The sequence below is a fragment of the Misgurnus anguillicaudatus genome, chromosome 2 (assembly GCF_027580225.2).
Source record: "Misgurnus anguillicaudatus chromosome 2, ASM2758022v2, whole genome shotgun sequence".
Lineage (NCBI taxonomy): Eukaryota > Metazoa > Chordata > Actinopteri > Cypriniformes > Cobitidae > Misgurnus > Misgurnus anguillicaudatus.
In genome coordinates this window covers 5,445,867-5,465,958 of record NC_073338.2, presented here as the reverse complement: position 1 = coordinate 5,465,958, position 20,092 = coordinate 5,445,867, and the positions used below count along the sequence as shown (strand labels likewise).

At 38.3% G+C, this 20,092-nt stretch overlaps 1 protein-coding gene across 1 annotated transcript; it reads right to left on the bottom strand.

Annotated features, from left to right (window-relative positions):
• Positions 1-386: 386 nt before the first annotated feature.
• On the bottom strand, positions 387-19,920 carry fndc7a (fibronectin type III domain containing 7a). The gene is made up of 14 exons (XM_055201219.2): positions 19,592-19,920; positions 19,143-19,158; positions 18,797-19,054; positions 15,655-15,912; positions 12,562-12,819; positions 12,152-12,403; positions 9,635-9,889; positions 9,286-9,540; positions 8,915-9,169; positions 8,565-8,819; positions 6,186-6,446; positions 4,917-4,946; positions 4,754-4,792; positions 387-911 (listed from the first exon to the last, which is right to left on the bottom strand). The coding sequence occupies exons 1-13, from the start codon at positions 19,643-19,645 to the stop codon at positions 4,761-4,763; spliced, it is 2,439 nt and encodes an 812-aa protein (XP_055057194.2). The 5' UTR covers positions 19,646-19,920; the 3' UTR covers positions 387-911; positions 4,754-4,760.
• Between the last annotated feature and the right edge of the window lie 172 nt (positions 19,921-20,092).

The window sequence follows — 20,092 nt, the reverse complement described above, 5'->3', positions numbered from 1 at the left end:
GCATACAACATCAATCTGGAGATGTGGCACATAATTGACCCAATGCCGAAAATTGTACACGGTCACAAATAAGCCGTAATTTGAAAGGTGCCCTTTAAGAAGCTCCTAATATGTATCAATTATTTACAGATATGTACATTTGAGGTACCAGTATGTATTTTTGAGGTGCTAACATGCACCAGGTACAGCTTTTGTTGCTTTGTTTCTAAAACTACAGGAATAATCCAGTTAACAGAATAGGAAAAAGTAGATTTAGCTTAAATTTCTTTTTTTAACCCTGTAATTCAAAATAGTTTTAAACATTTGCTTAAATTTCTACTCTGTTTCCCCCAAAAGGACCCACCTTAAACATTTTAAAAAATTAACAAAACACACATATATTCTCATTCTTTTATGCTTTATGCCGTTTATTCAGAGTGCTAAATATTGTTGTTGTATTAAGTTGCGATAGAAGTTTCTAGGCTATATCATCCAAAGGACACATGTGACCCGGGGCAGATACTAATCCTGAAACATGTTCAGATTTCTCAATAACCTACTTTACAGATCCACCCTACTGTATACACACACCGGTCCAGACCTTTGGAGGCTTTCTGCTTGGGGGATTTCCTACAAATGCTTAAAGTTTCAATCAAAAAGGTATTGTACAGTACATGTTTAACATGACATTGTATTCAGATTGTGTCATCATTAAAGAGACATTGAAAGTTTGGACATGGCGTTACAGTATAAAATCAAAACATTCATATAAAGTATGTTTATAAAATCCATGAGACAGTTCAAATGGTTAAACATATATTTTTCTATCAGGTTTAAAGGTACAGTTTCTGACAAACAATATATTGATATGGGAAGGGAATGAAGTCGTCTTGCTGTCCGTGAGGTCATAGCGTGATCTTCTTAGCCGTGCCCTTTAACAGAGAAGAGAAAGTGATCAGACCGGGACACTTGAGAGGGCGGTCACACTATAATGTGCTTTTATCTGACCTAAGTGCTGTTCACGTCATTCACAGCTAATCTCACCACATTCTTATTATTCTTTTGTCTCATATAACCATAATTACTTCACTCATCTTTCAGGCTGATCTCATTCATTTCTCTGTATTTACAATATTTTTGCCTATTCAGGACAGTTCTTAACAACATACTGTAAAAAGGCCGTATCGTGAGAAATCAAACTAACCTTCATCATTTAATTCTTTTTATAAAAAGTGTTATATATAGCTACAATAACTGATAACTCTCTTCCCAACTTGATTTGTTAACAACTAAGCCACAAAATCCTTTGGTTATGAAAGCATGGATTTTTTTCACATGACAATATCTAAAACATATGTGACCTTGTACCACAAAACCACATAAGTCATAAGTCGCACAGCTATATTTGTAGCAATAACCAACAATACATTGTATGACTCAAAATGATACATTTTTAATGCCAAAAATAATTAGGATATTAAAGGAGACATTTCACAAGACTTTTTTAAAGATGTAAAATAAATCTTTGGTGTCCCCAGAGTACGTATGCAAAGTTTAAGTTTATAGTACAATAGATTATTTATTAAAATTGCCACTTTGTAGGTAGGGTGGCCATGCGTGCCAGTTCCGCCGGACACGTCCCGAACATGTTTTCGGGTTCGTTCTCCGGAAGTCGCGTTGGTCGACCGCATACGTCATCAAGGTTTTATATTTCGGGTTTAATTTCAGAAAAGCAACCGTTACATTTCAAGGTAAGAATGAAACTACAATGATTATATGTCTTAAAAGAAATAAATCTTAATTTTCTAATGTATTTTAACTGAAATGTGATGACGTATGCGGTCGAGCAATGCGACTTCCGGAGAACGAACCCGAAAACATGTTTGGGACGTGTCCGGCGGAACTGGCACGAATGGCCACCCTATTTGTAGGTGTGCTGTTTTTGGGTGTGTCCTAATGAGCTGATCTCTTCACTAAACGGCAGTACTGTGGTTGGATAGTGCAGTTTGGGGGGGATATTATCTCCTTCTGACATCACAAGGGGAGCCAAATTTCAATAACCTATTTTTTCACGTGCTTGCAGGTGGTTTACAGGGTTTGTGTTTTTCTCATTTTCTAGATTGATAGAAGCACTGGGGACCCAATTATAGGAATTAAACATGAAAAAGCTCACATTTTCATGATATGTCCCCTTTAAAGGTGCAGTGTGCAAGTTTTAAAAGGATCTCTTGACCGAAATGCAAAATAATATACAAAACTCTATTATCAGGGGTGTATAAAGACCTTTTTAAAATGAACCGTTATGTTTTTTTTTACCTTAGAATAAGACATTTAAATCGACATACACCGAGGGTCCCCTTATGTGGAAGTCGCCATTTTGTGCTGCCATGTTTCTACAGAAGCACTTAACGGACAAATTTTTTTACTAAGTTGTCTCCGACGATTACATTTTTCTGGTGGCAGCTCTCGTAGCTTCGATGGGTAAGCAGCAGTGTTGGGCAAGTTACTGAAAATTAGTAATTAGTTACAGTTACTATTTACTTCTTTTAAAAGTAACTGAATTACTCTACCAGTTACTGAATATCAAAAGTAATTAGTTACTAAGAAAAGTAACTTTTAAGTTACTTTATGTCTGCTTTTTGAATGTAAATATGAACAGTACTGAACAGTCAAACAGTAAAATAATATGGATGGGCTATTTTACACGTAAGACTCTAATATATCACATACTGTAGGAGCCTATTTTGCTTTAGATTCAACCTTTGAATATTTTTGTTAGAAATGATCTTAATATGTAAGCTTAGTTTATTTATGTATATCATTTAGACCATTTAGACAAATATTCTGTGTGTTTACAAAAACATATAATGTGTTAAAATTGTGTAGTGTCTCTTTAAAAATTTGGAGACAATTGAGTCAACATGTCATATTTTCTAAAATAAATTATCATTTTTCTGATTCCATATTTATTTTAATAAGTTAGAAACGTCTCCGCTGTGTCCTGCTGACATGCGCGGTGCGCGTGCAGCAGGTGACGCAAATTATGGGTCCTCCGAAGGTTAGACCGTCTCATTTCAGTTCTCTTCGCGAACTTCTGAGCACCTTGAAAGACCGAGTGCTCACCTTTCATCGCATGCTTAGTAGAGTGCAGCCCTTGCATTGGAACACAGCTTGTGAAGCTCGCGGCAAGGACTGCGCCCTTTGGTCATATATTGTTTCTATATTTTTATGTTTGATTAAAATGATAAACAAGATTAAAGGAAGATATTTAATCAGAAAACGGAGTAGGCTTCGTGGATTGTTTTGTCGGACGGAAACAGAGCGAGTGGATTGCTTTTTCGGATACGGAGAGACTGAAACTAAAACTAAAAGCGAGTTCACACATACTATGGAGTTTTAACACGGGTGTACAGCGCAGTGTGAATATTTTAGTGGAAACAACAATCGCGGATCGTTCTCTTCCATGAAGCCGATGTAAACATCTAAGAATATATGAACATTTCTCAGATTTATTAATTTTGTGGACTACAAGTGCAAGTTGATGTCATACTGGGATTATACAGAACGGATGGATTATGACTTGCGCACAATTTTTAAACAAAGGTATGTTGTCCCGTTCAGATTTTTAATGTTCATTCTAAATGCACTGTCAGCTATGATGAAGTGTAATGATTCATAGCGCCGCAAACTACGGTCCTGCGACGTCAGATATGTCTATATGTCTATTTTTTACAAAATAGAGTAATGCGAGTAACGAACTCATTTAAATTTCAGTAACTGTAATTGCGTTACTTGATTTAAAAAAAATACTTCGTTACATGCTCGTTACTGCTAAAAGTAGTGGACTTACAGTAACTCCCATCACTGGTAAGCAGTGGACTGAGCCGTTGGTTGCAATTCGCAACCTCACCACTAGATGCTGCTAAAATTTACACACTGCACCTTTAAGTTAGGATCATGTTCCATGAAAATTTCCTAACATAAATCACATCATTAGTAACATGTGTTGCTAAGGACTTTCTCACTATTTTAATTTTGCACCCTAAGATTTTCAAATAGTTGTACCTTGGCCAAATATGTTCCTATCCTAACATACCACACTGTACATCAATTTAAAGCTTATTTATGATGATGTATAAATCTCAATAAAAAATGCCTGGTTTTGTGGTCCAGGGTCACATATTTGGATATTGGTCCAGAAAGAAAAATGGGTCCAGAAACAACACTTGTTTTTTATACTGTCTTGAACAGGGGTGGGCAATTCCTGGTCCTGGGGGCCATAGCCCTGCAGAGTTTAGCTCCAACCCTAATCAAACACAGCTGAAAAAATCTAATTGAAGTCTTCGGGGACTGTTTGGAAAATCTTTGGGTAATCTTGATATTTTTAATATCGAAATCAGTGTGAAATCAAACTTTGATGCTCTTCATCTCACTATTAGATTATGAGACATTAACCTGATTTTCACAGACAGGGTTGCAAATTCTTCACTCGTGACTCAAAAAGGTGGTAGTGTAAATGTTTGCTTAATATTGCAATAAATTTACTTTTTGTCATTGAACCTTGGCAAAAACTTACACCAACTCATCTAAATGGCCTCATAAATCACATTTGTGCTTCGTAAATGTAATGACATCTGTCATTGTATCTGTCCAGCAATAATCTATTGTGTGATGTTGACACAATGAGCTGTAGTATCAAATATCTTGTCATTTACATAAGGTACCAGACTAAAATGATGTGCATATTTACTCATTACAGTCAATTTGCACTCACTAGAGTTTTAATCCACACTTCTTCTTCCTCGATAAATCACTGCAGAAACACAGAGAGAAAACACATGTAGCACTGGTTATTGTTCAAACGTATGGTTTTAATATAGAGCTCATTAGTTATAAATGAATGTTTTGTATTTTAATTTTAATAATGTTATACATACCCATTCCAACAGTGTTCCCAGAGCAGGAAACTAAAAACAATCAAGGAAACAAAGATGAATTTCCGTAAAAAAAGCTTAACTATATTTATAATATCATTTAAAGTCGATATTATTAATTTTTTTTAACTCTAAATATCTTTTTTGTTTAATTCTTGGAACATAAAGGCACCATTTTTTAGTTTTTCAGCATTAGCTAACAGTTTTTTTTGTCTTTTAATAATCTTTGATAATGTTAGTTAACAGCTGTTTATGTTAGTTCATTGTGCATTAACGAATGATGACAGTCACAACTTTTGGTTTCAAGATGCAAGTAGTTTATTATAATTAATAAATGCTGCATTGCTTATTGTTAGTTCATGTTAGCGTATGCATTAAAGCAGTGCTTCTCAAATAGTGGGGCGGGACCCCAAGGGGGGGCTCGAAGCGACACCAGGGGGGGGGGGGCGAGACCCCGGGGAAAATACTTTTTCAGGTAGTATTTTTTTTTCACCTTCACTTAAAGACATTACACCCCATACACGCTGATAAGCCGCTTGCGTTTTTTATTATTATTTATTGATTATATTTAATTACACTTTTCAGTATTAAATGGTCAAAAAATATACTGTAAATAATGATTTAATTTTTTATTTCAGGCAAATTGATTCAATTTAAGTCTTTTCTGTTACAGACTAAAAAAACAATGTTAATAAAGTTATTCTTTGTTGTTAGTTGATTGATATTTCTTTTTTTGTGTTTTCTTTAATGTTAATAAGGATACAATGTTTTGAAAATGTGTAATTTTATAGACAAATTATACTATTTACAGTCGCGGCGGAGAGTTGGGGGGGCGCGAAATGTTTACTTCTTCCTAGGGGGGGTGGGCGTGACAGAAAATAATTGAGAAGCACTGCATTAAAGGAACAGTATGTAGGATTGTGGCCAAAACTGGTACTGCAATCACAAAACTTGTGGCTAAATCTGGTACTGCAATCACACAACTTTTGGCAAATACACAACATGACAACATAAACATCAATTTAAATGTCAATATCCTGGCCAGACCACTGTTGTCAGTGATATAAATATTTGAAATGAAAATGATTTCTTAATGTCTAGTGACATATCAGGGCCATTTTATAATTAATTGATATAAATTTCTTACATACTGTTCCTTTAATTAATGTCACCTTATTGAAAAATGTTACCGTTTCATATTCATTAAACACAGTAATTTTATAGTATATAATGTAGTATAAAGTGTATAATGTAGTTTAAAGCGAGTTGTACCTGAGTAGAGTCTCTTTGGGCAGAACGTGACTTTGGAACCGTCCAGTGTTAATGGAGCGACCACGACCGTGTAGACTTCCCCACATAAGATCTCGGCCACGTCACACGAGTTAGACCCTTGTGTCGCGCTGCAGGTGTAGTTGGATCTGGTGCCGTACAGGTCGGCAATGTAGTTGTACAGGCTTGGAGAAGAGCGCCAGTACACGCGTAGAGTATTGTTCGCCATGCGGTACAGTTTTACACTTGAGGGACAACAGCCACCTTAGAGAGATACAAGATGAAGAGAATGAGATGTGATGTAGACAGAGTCTGAAGTGAACACTGAATACTTCTCAAAAAATATAATTTTCATTTCATAATCTTTTTATGAACATTGTTCAATCCAATTCATGTTGAAAACCTTCCCTATAAAAAAATCTAATCTTCAGTCTCTCCCTATAAATGTTTGAAGCTAAAAAGATACATGTATCATGTTATGACTTTCCTATGAAAAATCACTTTGCTGTCTTCCTTATCACTTTGGATAAAACAAACATGCAGTAGTCCCAATGTATACATTTTAAAAGGTTATGGCAGTTAAATGGTTTATATTCTGATACTAACAATGTAAGGTACAGTTGCCTGAAAAAAATTAAATGTATAATGCAACCAGTTGGGATTTCGCACAACTAACTAGCACACCTAAATGTAATCAAAAGATTGAAGTTTTTGTGGTCAAGAGACAGTTCTCCTTCTCATCATTGTGCAGAAGAGACGTTCAGCTTGGACTCCTATTAGTCACGTGGTTTGTTGGATCAGTGGTCAGGATCAGATGGCTTACATTGTGAGTTGTAATAAAAGCTCATCATTAATGAGAACAGTACGTTCTAAAGAAGCTTATGGGTGGGAGAGGATTGAGCCTTTCCGGTATGGCTTACAATAATGTCACACACAATATTATTTAACTGGACAGTGGAACAACAAAACTGTAGCAGCTCATAATGTAATAGCTGCACATAATGTATAAACTGCACATAATGTAATAAGTATCATTTTTTCAAAACGTAAAAAAATGTTGAGCTCATAATGAAATAAAAATGTTCAATGTGATGACAATTTTTCACATAATGTAATGGGTTATTGTATGAGAAATGAATTAGATTATAAACACACTGTGGCAATGTAAATGTAATCGCAGTTCGTAAGGTAATACCAGCAAAAAAAAAACATTTAAAATGTAATAATTATTTTTCTATATAAATAAACAAATGTTACATCACTGCCATGCTGTTGGATTCATGTCATTCAAGCTCATATATTTAAAGCTATAAGTTCTGTTTTACCAGTTGGTCACAAATTTCCACAAACTTATTAATACTTATAGTTTCTTTTCCCAAATCCTCATGGTGCGTTCACACCAGACCCGGAAGAGGCGGCTAGCGCAAATGATTTACATGTAGAGTCAATGCAAAGATGCGAATAGGCATCCTGCGGCGCTGTAAGCGTGAATGGTGCGCGTTAACAGGAGCTTGCTCTAGCAGTGACGTGAGGAAGCGGAGTGGAAGCACAAAAACAAAACAACAATAGAGGACAATCATCATTGCTATACGAGACATCTTTGTACCTTTACAGGAATTAAAAGGATCTTGTTTGGAAGAAAGTAAGTGAGGCGGTCGAACAATCTGGTAAGTTAACTCAATTTGAGCCATTTAAGCCCCTCCCATGACGCAAATTTACGCGTGTCGAGTGAGTAGAATTTCATGCGCGAATGAAGCGAGCAAACTCAAATGTTCAAGAGTTCAACAACGTGCGAATAGCGTGTTTTTGTTGTCTCTTCTGCGTCTGGTGTGAACGCACAGTCACAGTTTTATCCTTTTATTTCACAAGTTTATTTTGTTGTCATTAATCCCTGTTTTCACATTACTTACTGTGGAATGCGGGGGGAAATAATAGCTTTAGTTTTTGGCTTATTTATATTAAAAAATTAAATAGACCATTTCATGAAGAAAATTTGAAGTGGTGCTTAACATAAGTCAAAATACATGTTTTCTGATTCAGAGATATAGGTCCTGCTAAACGGTTGCTAGGGTATTCTGTTTGCTATGCAGTTGCTATGGTACCTGGGGTGGTTGCTAGTATGTTGCTATTTGGTTGCTAGGTGTTGCTAAGCAGTTGCTAGGGTACCTGGGGTTGTTGCAGTACGGTTGCTGAGGTGTTGCTATGTGGTTGCTATGCCATTGCTAGGGTGTTGCTATGTGGTTGTTATCGTCTAGTTATTGTAGTGTGAACGGCCCTTAACATCTTCGTAATGCCCTCTTTAACAAATGACAGATGATCTGATTGAAAGGTCTGTGTGTTGATCCTGTAGTGATACCATAATAACACAACATTTTAACTCACTTGAGGAGAAACCGTGGTAATTGCACTGTGTTTTATGTCCAGTAACGCTGATGGCCTCCAGAGACACACTGTAGTTGGTGCTACACGTAATGCATCCCATCAGGCAGTGCGTGTCCATGGTATGGCATTTGGCATGACCTCTGGATGATGTCAGAGAGGTAACGTATGAATATGCCCCTGTTGCGGGCGACCAGACCACATTGCTCATGGCTTGGGTCATCTGTTCAACGCTCAGAGTTGCTGGACAACAGGGTCCTAAAGAGAGAGGGGTAGCAAAGGAATGCAATTCATGAATGGGTTGCTGAAGGACACTTTAAAAATCAGAACGTCTCGGGATGTTTTCACTTGACCTGTCTCTAGGGGAAAGGTGTAGCTAGGCAGACTCTGGGCTGCGGTGGTGCTGGCGTAGGCGCTGATCTGATATTTGGTTCCACAGGGCAGATTGCTGAGGAAACACGACATGCCAGTGGACGTGCAGGTGAGCGAACCTGTAGTACTGACGGCGAGCACGCTGTAGTTGGCCCGAGTGTTTGTAGAATTCCATGACACCTGTACCGTTGACGAGTTCACCTGTGTCACGTTCTGGATCTCAGGAGCACAGGGAGCTGAGAGAAATAGAGTTTATTCCCATTAATTCCTATATGTATATTCCCCTTAATTCCCATGGAAGTTTTCTAGCCTTGAAAATTCCCAGAATTTTGCAATCCTAGTGTGTGTGTACCTGTCTGGCGTGTGTGTGCGCTGCAGGTATTATTGCATCCACCGTCACTGCACGGCCGCACCACTACACTGTACAGACTATCACAGGTGAGGTCCGAGAGCGCACACACAGGGGCCGTGTCACTGCAGTGGATCCTTTCGGTCTGGTCCGCTGCCACTGTCTCGTATATCTCAGCACCTTGAACAGCTGACCACGTGATCTCCAATGTCTCTGTAGATATGAGGGACACAGACACGTCCTCTGGACAGCATGGGACTGGAGACGGACAGATTAAAGATACAGATTGTACAGTTTAGATGATATTCTTGTAGATTTTTGAAAGTGCACATGTGTCGTGTTTAGTACACACTTGTTGTATAGTTGAGTATTTGACCCGGTGGGCTGGGCCCAGCCTGGTTGTAAGCGAATACAGTTGTGAGGTACGAGTAACCACAGATGCAGCTGTATTGGCAGGCCGTGGCAGTGGTGTTGCACTGTTCCTCTAAGCCGTCATCTCTTTTCACAAAGGCAATGTAGAAATCCACCCATGAATCCTTAGACCACATGACCGAACAGTTTCCTGCGACCGGCTCCTCGATCCACACCAGCTCTGGAGGGCAAGGATCTGAAAAACATCACATTCGTAAATACATTAAATTATATACAGACAATTATATATTAAATACAAACAATGATATATTTATAGATTGTTAAAGGTTTCATTGAAAAAGGAATGAGTTTATCTGACATGAGTTTTTAACTTTTATTCTTCTTGTCAGTTTTATTGTCTGAGTGTTGTGTCTTTACAATAAGTTTCCATTTATTAACATTAGTTTATGCTTTAGTTAACATGAACCAACAATAAGTAAGACATATTAAAAGGTAACAAAAATGCATTGCAATAATATGTTCAATTGTTTTTGATATCTACATATAAGGTATGACTTTATTAAGTGCAAAAATTATCCAGAGACATTTTTACATTTTAAAGGACAAGTATTTTACACTAAAAGCCCTGTTTTCAGATTGTTTATGATGAAATAGAACGGTTTTGACTGAAATTTGCGCATATGCGGAAAGATCAAAGATGGCAAACAGCAGCACTTCTTTCAAGCCTGTACCATCAACGTAATCAAACATTAGCAGAGGTGGAAAGTAACGAATTACATTTACTGACGTTTCTGTAAATGAGTAGTTTTTAAAATCTGTACTTTTACTTTTACTCAAGTATGTTTTGTTTGAAGTATTGTACTTCGCTACATTTTAAATCATATTCGTTACTGAGTAATTTTATTTTAAAAAAGCAAGGTGATAAAGACGCGCAACGGATGATTGATGGGCGGGGGAACGCGCAAAAAGAACCATGGAGACGGACGAGACAAGCGCGTACTAATGCAGACCCGCCTCAGTTCAAATCTTATGAAAGAAACCCCTGGTCATATTTAAGCGACCACTTTCCACTGACGCGAAGCCAACTTCTTCTTCACTAACAAAACATCATCCATCAGCAACCAATTTTCCACACTACTATCCTCAGAACACACTACACTTTCAGTGACATCCATTTCTCCTATTTTTCTCCGCTGACTGACACTGAAGCTACCAAACTTCTTTCCAGCCACCCCACCACCTGTCCCTCGACCCAATCTCCTCTCATTTCTTACAGGCCATTTCAGACATACTCACACTGGAACTCATATCATCAACACCTCCCCTGCTCACCAGTACTTTTCCTTCCACTTTTAAGCTGGCCTTGGTCACTCCACTGCTAAAAAACCCACACTGTACCCTTCTCTCACGAACAGTTACAGACCCCTCTCTCTTCTCCCGTTCATTGCGAAAACACTTGAAATAGCTGTTTTCAACCAGGTACCTTCCTTGCTATTACTGAACGACCTACTAGATGACAAGCAGTCCATTATAACAGCACTGCTATTAGTCACGGAAGCATTACGGCTAGCTAAAGCAGATTCCAAATCCTCTGTCCTGATTCTTCTAAACCTGTCGGGAGCCTTAGACACAGTCAACCATCAGATCCTACTAGCCACCCTATAGAGATCACAGGCACTCTTCTCCAAAAGTTCAAATCTTGGCTCTCCGATAGATGCTTTAGGTTGTCGTGGAGGGGTGCAATGTCCTCAGCTCAACAGATGGTCACTGGGGTCCCGCACGGTTCAGTGCTTGGTCCACTCCTTTTTTCCATCTACACAACATCCTTAGGATCTATCATACAGGGAGTCCAGGGACCTATCATACAGGCTTCTCCTACCACTGCTATGCTGATGACACCCAGATGTTCTTTTCATTTCACCCAGATGATCCCACTGTAGCAGCACACATCACAGCCTGTTTAGAAGACATCTCAGCTTGGATGAAGAAACGCAACCTCCAGCTGAACCTAGCGAAGATGGAGCTGCTTGTATTGCCAGCACAACCCATGATTCAGCACGACCTATCTATTTAACTTGACAACATGACTATTAAACCTAGGTGTAGTCTTTGATGACCAACTGTTCTTCACTGATTACATTGCAAAGACAGCACGGCCATGGCGATTTGTCTGTCAACGTCATTGGCATTTTGTTCAGCAAATAAGCGCCGCCTTGTGATACTTTCACAAATGGGCACTAAATAACATTCCCGCTCATTCCCCTTTCACTTCTTTCACTTTCATAGTTATATGTGATGTTTGTCCCACCTGTTTATATATCAAACTGTTTACAGTAATATTTTGCCATCATGTTGGTACTCTGATCTACTGAAACACACTCATAATTTCTTTTTGTCATAATTAATAAATGATTAAATATAAAGTACATAAATGATGTCATTTTTGGACTGAGTTTTTAGTAAGGTAGCAGTATTGTTGTTTGTAAATAATACATACAGGTCAGAAGGTCCTCTGGATTGGAAGGATCGCTGAGTCCGGCCTCATTGGATGCATAGACGGTGATGGTGTGGTTCTGTCCGCAGCTCAGTGGACTAATGACACAGTAGCCATCCAGAGAGGTGCAGTTCTGACCCGTTGAGCTCAGAGCAAAGTAAAAGTTGGCACCACGGACCAATTGCCAAAACACTTCCAGACCAACAGAACGGCCCTGCATTAACTGAACCTGCACAGCGCCTGGTACAGGAGGACCTGAAGAGAGAGATGATGTCAAGCTGTGGAGGTTTGATTTTTTATTTCATTAACTATATCTCAGTATTTATGAACAATCATTTTCATTTCTGTTTATAGTCTCGCCTTTAAATCAACATTAAGCAGAGCCAGATAAGATGAAGGTGACCGATCCTTACGTGTGATTTGGCAGACTGTGATGTCATCTCCCAGGTTACCCTCAGGATCCCAGGCATTGACTTTGATGCAGTATGTGGTGCCAGGTTCAAGGCCAGGGAAGGTGATGTTGGTCTCAGTCGTGTTGAGTTTGACCCGTGTGTCTGAACCATCCTTGATAACACACAGGGTGTACAGCACAGCGTGGTCCACTGGAATCCAGTCCAGCTGGATAGAATCACTGCTGGAAGAACTGGAATTCAATGCTGGAGACACCAAGACTACAGAGAGAAAAAGAGAAAAGTAGTACAGAATAATTGAGCTGATGTATGATTTTTACCACAGATTTTTAGGCAATCAGTACCTAAAAAATGAAAGATACAAATAATAGTAGCACATATATACTAAAGCAGTACAGTATAGTAAAAATAAACTTTAGCCTAAGTTTTAACTTAAAGCAACATTCCACTTTTTTGAAAATATGCTCATTTTCCAGCTCCCCTAGAGTTAAACATTTGATTTTACAGTTTTGGAATCCATTCAGCTGATCTCCGGGTCTGGCGCTAGCACTTTTAGCATAGCTTAGCACAATCTATTGAATCTGATTAGACAACTAGCATCGCACTAAAATAATAAACAGAGTTTCTATATTTTTCCTATTTAAAACTCGACTCTTATGTAGTTACATTATGTACTAAGACAGAAAATTAAAAGCTGCAATTTTCTAGGCAGATATGGCTAGGAACTATACTCTCATTCTGGCGTAATAATCAAGAACTTTGTTGATGTAACATGGCTGCAACAGGCTTAGTGATATTACGCACTGCCCGAAAATAGTCCCCGCCATTGAAAGTAACCAAGGTACACGATGTAACTACAGAAGAGTCAAGTTTTACATTTTTGGTAATTTTTTTAGCTTGATGCTAATGGTCTAATCAGATTCAATGGATTATGCTTAGCTATGCTAAAAGTGCTAGCGCCAGACCCAGAGATCAGCTGATAGATTTCATAACGTTAAGAATCGAATGTTTAACTCTAGGGGCACAAAATGAGCATATTTTCAAAAAAAGAGGAGTGACCCTTTAATAATGAATAAACTTTCCTTACCCTATTGGCAGGTATTTTTTTAAATGCGTAAAGCAAAAAAATTCTGTCATCATTCACTCACCATAATTTTTTGTTCTTCTGAACAAAGATAAAGAAAAATTTTGTAACCAAGCAGATCTGGGAAACAATTGACTTCCACAGTAGTAAAAAATAGTACAGTGTAAGTCAATGGTGCCCCAGATCTGTTCGGTTATTAACATACTTCAAAATATCTTAATTTGTGTTCAGCAGAACAAAGACATTTATACAGATTTGAAACAACTTGAGGGTGCGTAAATGATGACAGAAATTTCATTTTTCAGTGAACTATCTTTGGTTATCAAGATGTATCTCCATTTAAACATTGAAAATATTTCAGCTGGAAATCGAGACAAAAAAGCGAAGTAAGATTATGTTTTTGCAGTGTACTACTTAAACTATAAATGTATTATGTAATATACTTGGCCAGTGACTATTTCGAGGGCACACGATGTGAAGCTCGTCACAACATGTACAGTATTTAGCCTGTCGTGTGTGGCTCGTCATGTCGAAATACGTGTTCGGTGAACCTATGTGCTTTGCTCGTCATGTCAAAATACTTACCTGCTGCAGACGCTTCGAAGGGGTTTATGATAAAAGAGACACTCACTTTTGCCAGATATTCACTTAATGTGTAATCAAAGTTTAGAGCTAAGTTAGTGTCTTGCAAGCATCTTGTGAACGTGAGCGTCTCTTTTATAGTAAACTGTTTTGATGCGTGTGCAGCAGGCATGTATTTTGACATGACGCATGATGCACATGACACACCTAACACACATTTTGAATTTGCGCCCCTCGGAAAAGAAGACCCTGGGGCAACATTTCCATCAACCAATCAGATTTCAGAAATAAGTTTACAGTTTGTTTCAAGTTTAAGCTTGCAACCAGAACACTCTCTGGTTTTAGGGTTCAATTATGGTTAGGATTGATGTTTGGGATGGGTTTAGGTTTTATTTACAAAAATGTTGTCCATGGTTCAACACAATATGTTGCCCTGAGGACATCTCTCACGTGGCAAAATCAGGTTGAGCAACATTAACAGCGCAAGAACAATGGAGGGGTGAAAGATTCAAAAGCATGAAAACAAATGCCCCCTGGTGGTGAGTTTTGATCAATGAAGCATAAAAGTGAAGCCGACTTTTGAGCTCTATTCATATAAATATATAACAACGATTTTTAACATCTCCTATTGTCTGAAAGAGCCAGCGAAAGTAACCTACAGCGAATCAGTGGGCTGAAATACAGTAGAAGGAAAGTTCTGGTGTTACATGTGAAACTTAAAAAAATGTGTTCCTCTTATGTTACGGCGAGCTATTCCTCGGGGAGTTGCGACAGCCTAGTTCTCATGCTTTATCTTTATATTCACTTCCAGAAAGATGCTGTTTCCATCTTCGTCAGAAGTACCATCTTACACAATAGTTACTTAACAATACCGCATTATTACTCCAGGTTTTAAATGCCAACTCATTGTCATCTAAGCAGAGAGTGGAGATCGGGTTTAGCTTCTGTTTTGTTATGTGTGTTGTTTTGAATATAAGTTTAATATAAAAGGCTGAGGTTTTGGGTGGAGATTTATAAGTCACACATTTTTTTCTTGTAGTCTTGCAGTGGAGGATAGCAGACAACACTTAATACATGTTGTGTCTGGAAACTGTAACTGTAAACTGATGTTTTGAAGTTTAAACCGCTCTGTAGATATCTGCACCCATGTTCAGACTACAGTTCTAGTCTATATAGTGTATATATACATCATAGTAATACTGTACATTACTTTTAAGAGCTGTTCTGCTCTAGAGGTTATATCTGTATAGAGGAGAAAGCTGCTTGGTTTATTGATCTACTAAGATTATTTTATTGTGGTCAGACAGTGTTTTGAAGAAGTGTTAGTTGACCAAGCAGCTGAGCACCGATCAAGACCTAGACTTTTACTTGAATATAATATAAAACAAATGTGTGATGGAAGGTCAGATGTTTTGATAAATACATTTTACCTGTCTTAGCATTGATGGGTAGAGACGGCTGACTCCTCCCTCCGCTGTTGACAGACATGACGCTGAGGATGTATTGGGTATAGGGCTGCAGATTGATCACCGTCCCGGGAGAAGTTCCCACGGCCATTTCAGAGAAGAATCCGTCCTCGGTCTCGGCCCGCAGGATATAACCGGTGGCACCCGACACCTGACCGAACTCCACTGTGATGCTGTCGCTGTGTTTAGAGTAAGCCTGCTGTATGAAGGGTACATCAGGTGCTGGTGGAGAAGAAGAAGAATACAACAAAACAACAACATCATTATAAAGATTTATCTGTGACACATCAATGGCATGCAAGTTAATTGCGTTTCACTTTATATAAAGTGTACTTGCAAAAGATAAACTTAATACAATGTATGTGCTGTGTACACATGTGTTATTAAATAGCACTCGCATGTAAATTATCCATATAATTACAGTCTTGTCCTCTATGCATAACCCAAAAACAACTTTTAAAAATCTAGATGCTTTACGGTGCCATAATCTCTAAAAAAATTTTGTGATTGCAATATCAGTTTCGGCCACAATCCTACATACTGTTCCTTTAATGGAGCAACAAACCAACAAATAGGCCCACATAGCCCTCATTTAGGAAATAATATTATGGTTTTAAATCCAAATTAAAACACTTCACAATCAAGTCTGATTCACCAAAATTAGTTAAAGGGATAGTTCGACCAAAAATGATATTAAACCCATGATTTACTCGTCCTCAAGCCATCCGAGATGCACATGTCCATCAATTTTCAGACGAACACATTTTCAGTTATTTTAGAAACTCTTATATCTTTCAGCTGCTTGACAGTAACGTTACGGGATGATAAACAAAGGTCTTCTGAGGGTAATCCGTGCGGTGTTGTTGTAGAAGTATCCATATTTAAAACTTTACAAACGAAAATAACTACCTTCCGGTAGCGCCGCCATCTTAGACTCCTCTGTATTCAGGAGAGAGTATTAGCGTAGTGTACGCACTTTTTCTTAATGACGTATGACAAATGCGGATGGCGGGGGCACAGAGATACCTCCATAAGCTGCGTAAAGCTCTGATCTTGAATGCGGACGCCACTAAGATGGCGGCATTACAGGAAGCGAGTTATTTTCGTTTATTAAGTTTTAAACGTGGATATTTCTACAACAAAACGGCACAGATTCTCAGAAGGATGCCCTCAGAAGCCCTTTGTTTATCATCATGGAGCCATTTGGATTTATTTTGTGAAGGATGAATGCACATTGTTTGGACTTGAAGGACGTGGACCCCGTAACTTTACATTTGATTAACTGAAACATTTTCTAAAATAACCGAAAATGTGTTCGTCTGAAAAATGATGGACATATGCATCTTGGACGGCTTCGGGGTTCGTAAATCATGGATTTAATATAACTATCCCTTTAATGCATTAGCTCAGTGGTCCCTTATGTAGGGTGCATCCTTTTGCAACCCCCCAAGACAACTCTTGACATAAACATAAAAAAATCTTAAACTTACAATCTGAATTAAACAAACCATAATTGATACAATGTAGTGCTGTTGGTGTGTATATTTTTGAGGTTAAATTACAGAGAATTTATGATAAGTTGATGTATTTTATGAAATGTCATAAAACTAAGGCCCCCTGGCACCATCTCACACCCCCCAAATTGGGAATCACTGCAAGTTGACATAAACCAATAAGTGAAATGTTTATAGAGGATTTATTGATCTCTGTTAGAGTTAGTAAACATGTTTAAATGTAATTGTTGGTTGTTTATGTTAGTTTATTAGTGCAAAACCTTTAAAATGCATTGAAGTTCATTTTTTATGCATTTAAAATATTTAAAGTAACTGGAAATTGGGTGTTTCTCAATATGCGTTCTTCAGCGATCTTGCGTCCTTGTGTCCTCGCTCTACGTCATCATTAACAGTCGAAGTTCAGTTCCAATTCTCAAGAGCACAAGTACAGGGGACGCATGAAAATACCCGTGAAATTCTAGTCATTCGAGACATTCTAATCGCGTCTTTGCATTGACTTAACATGTAAATCACTCACGCTTGCCACCTCTACTGCGTCTGGTGTGAACCCTGTATTACCATGGGTTCACACCAGCTGCGTTTGAGGGGTCAAATTCGCATCTACTGCATCTAGTTTGCCGCTCGAACACTTTGAGTTTACTCGCTTCATTCGCGCGTGAAAGCCGTGTGTGAAATTCTAGTCATTGAGACATTCACGTGGAAATTTGCGTCAGGGGATAGGCTTCTGCGACTCCGCTCGCATCCTGTAATCACGTCACTACTAGAGCAAGCTTGTGATTGGTTAACGCGGCACGTTTTTCCGCCAAAGTTGCAAATTTTCAACTCGCACGTTTGCAGCGGCAGCACTCAATTCACACCATTGGCGCGAACTAGATGTGCGAATGAGGCGGAATCGCGTCTACCGCGCTACGCTAAACACCTCATTCGCGCAAGAATTCCAGACGCGTGTTAACGCGGCTTCACATTGACTTAACATTGAAATCACTCGTGCGTGACGCCTCTACCGCGGCTGGTGTGAATGCAGCATTAGGCATAAAATCTGTTCTCGTTTGCGCAGGACTTTTACTAAATCCGACAGTAGATCAAGTCCGACCACCGGAAGCGTTTGATGAGAAAAATGAGAAATGAGAAAGTTACAAGCAAAAACATGTGAATGAGCAGCATTTTTTTTGGTCACCTTCCATTGACATTCATATATAACTTTTTCCTCTGATTTGTAATATTAAAAATATCATAACAGATTTTTTACAACCCAGTATCTGTGTAAATGGGAATGTCTGCTCTGTCTAGTCATGTGATAAAGTTTGAGCTTTGGGGTTTTTGAAAATTTTGTCATCATACCTACTTTAAGTGGAAGATATGTAGAGATATTGTTACAGCATCTTTGTTAATTCAATTGTTTGTTTTGATTTGTTGTGTATTGACTTACGTTATCAGATGTAATGTTTAAGTAAATGTTAAAAAACTCTTACGTTTTGTTTACTAATGTAATACTTTGTTAACAAATGCAACATTATTGTAAAGTGTTACCAATTAAGGATTAATTTTATCTGATAGTGAATTTGTGATGTTATACTGTAAAAAGGCATCACCTGTCGTCTCTTCGGTCTCGGCACTGCTCAGTACGTTCACCCCGCTGTCCATCGCTTCCACGCGCATCCGGTACACCGTATTCGATGAGAGCGCGTTCACGGAGCCCATGACCGCACTCCCGCTGAACTGCGCGAACACCGATGGCACGGGCGAGTTCTTCGGCGTGGCGGTGATCTTATAGGAGCTCGCGCCCGCGTATCTGCTCCAGCGCACGGTTATACTCTTCGACGTGACTGTAAACACTGATACAGTGATGCCTGCATACAGAGAGATTAATAATCATACAAACCATCACAATACTGCAGTAAAACTCGATGATTTACAAACATTATAAGAATTTCTTACCCTGAGCTGTGCATATCTGTCAATGAAAGATAGAAACAAATGTGTTTATTTAAAAGAGGTTTAATTCAATTCACGTGCGCGTTTAACAGTTTGCATTGTCGCAAAGCCGCTTTACAGTATAATACATATTTAGTACACAAAGTAGCTATTATGAAATATTAAAGTATGTACTTATTTCAGAGTCCCTTATTACTCTTTCAGAAGGTATTATGTGCCATTAGTGTAGACGGAAGCTTATTTAAACATCACTCAGCACAGATCTCAGACCGGGAGATTTATCTACCTGTACAGAGTAAAACTAACAGTAACCTAACAAACAGTAGCTATACTGATCTATGCAATAAAAATAGTATGTTAAAAATATATATGAAATAAAAAATGCACTTGTAATTCACAAAGCATACACGTCTTATTGATTTGGATGCATACAGAAGAGTGTTTATTCTTACCTGAAGCACAGTGACAATCAATAAGATGATTTTTGTTAAATATTTAAAATCCATGCTTTGATATTGGAGCTACCTTGAGGGCACGCTCTCTCTTGCTGTTTTAACTCAAGATATCTGCAGGGTAGTGGCTGAAGCTTAAAGTTTTCATTTTTTTCATCTTTTTTTCCCCATCCAACAGGTATTTTATTGTTCTGAGAGCACTGAGTGTTGGTGTGCGCCCCTCCCTTTGGTTGGGTGGGAGGGTTGACCTGTCAGCATAGAAGGACGGTACACATACTGTAAATACATCCCAAGACTGATGCAAGATATGGACTCTTTATTATTGTTCTAGGTATTGCTGTCAATCACACAAGGATGCAAACCATATCTTTTTACTCATCCTTTATTCATGTTATAAATGTTGTTTGTATACTGCAATTGCAGAACTGAAAAGAGGCGTTTATATCATATTACAGACTTGTATTGATTTTATTGCTGAGATGTTGCACTTCCATTGATGAG

Coding starts and splice junctions, on each gene's coding strand:
- fndc7a (XM_055201219.2), bottom strand. CDS start 19,645: ATGGATTTTAAATATTTAACAAAAATCATCTTATTGATTGTCACTGTG. Junction 15,913..18,796: donor CGAGACCGAAGAGACGACAG/GTGATGCCTTTT, acceptor CTTCTCCACCAG/CACCTGATGTACCCTTCATA. Junction 9,170..9,285: donor CGCACACACACGCCAGACAG/GTACACACACAC, acceptor TATTTCTCTCAG/CTCCCTGTGCTCCTGAGATC.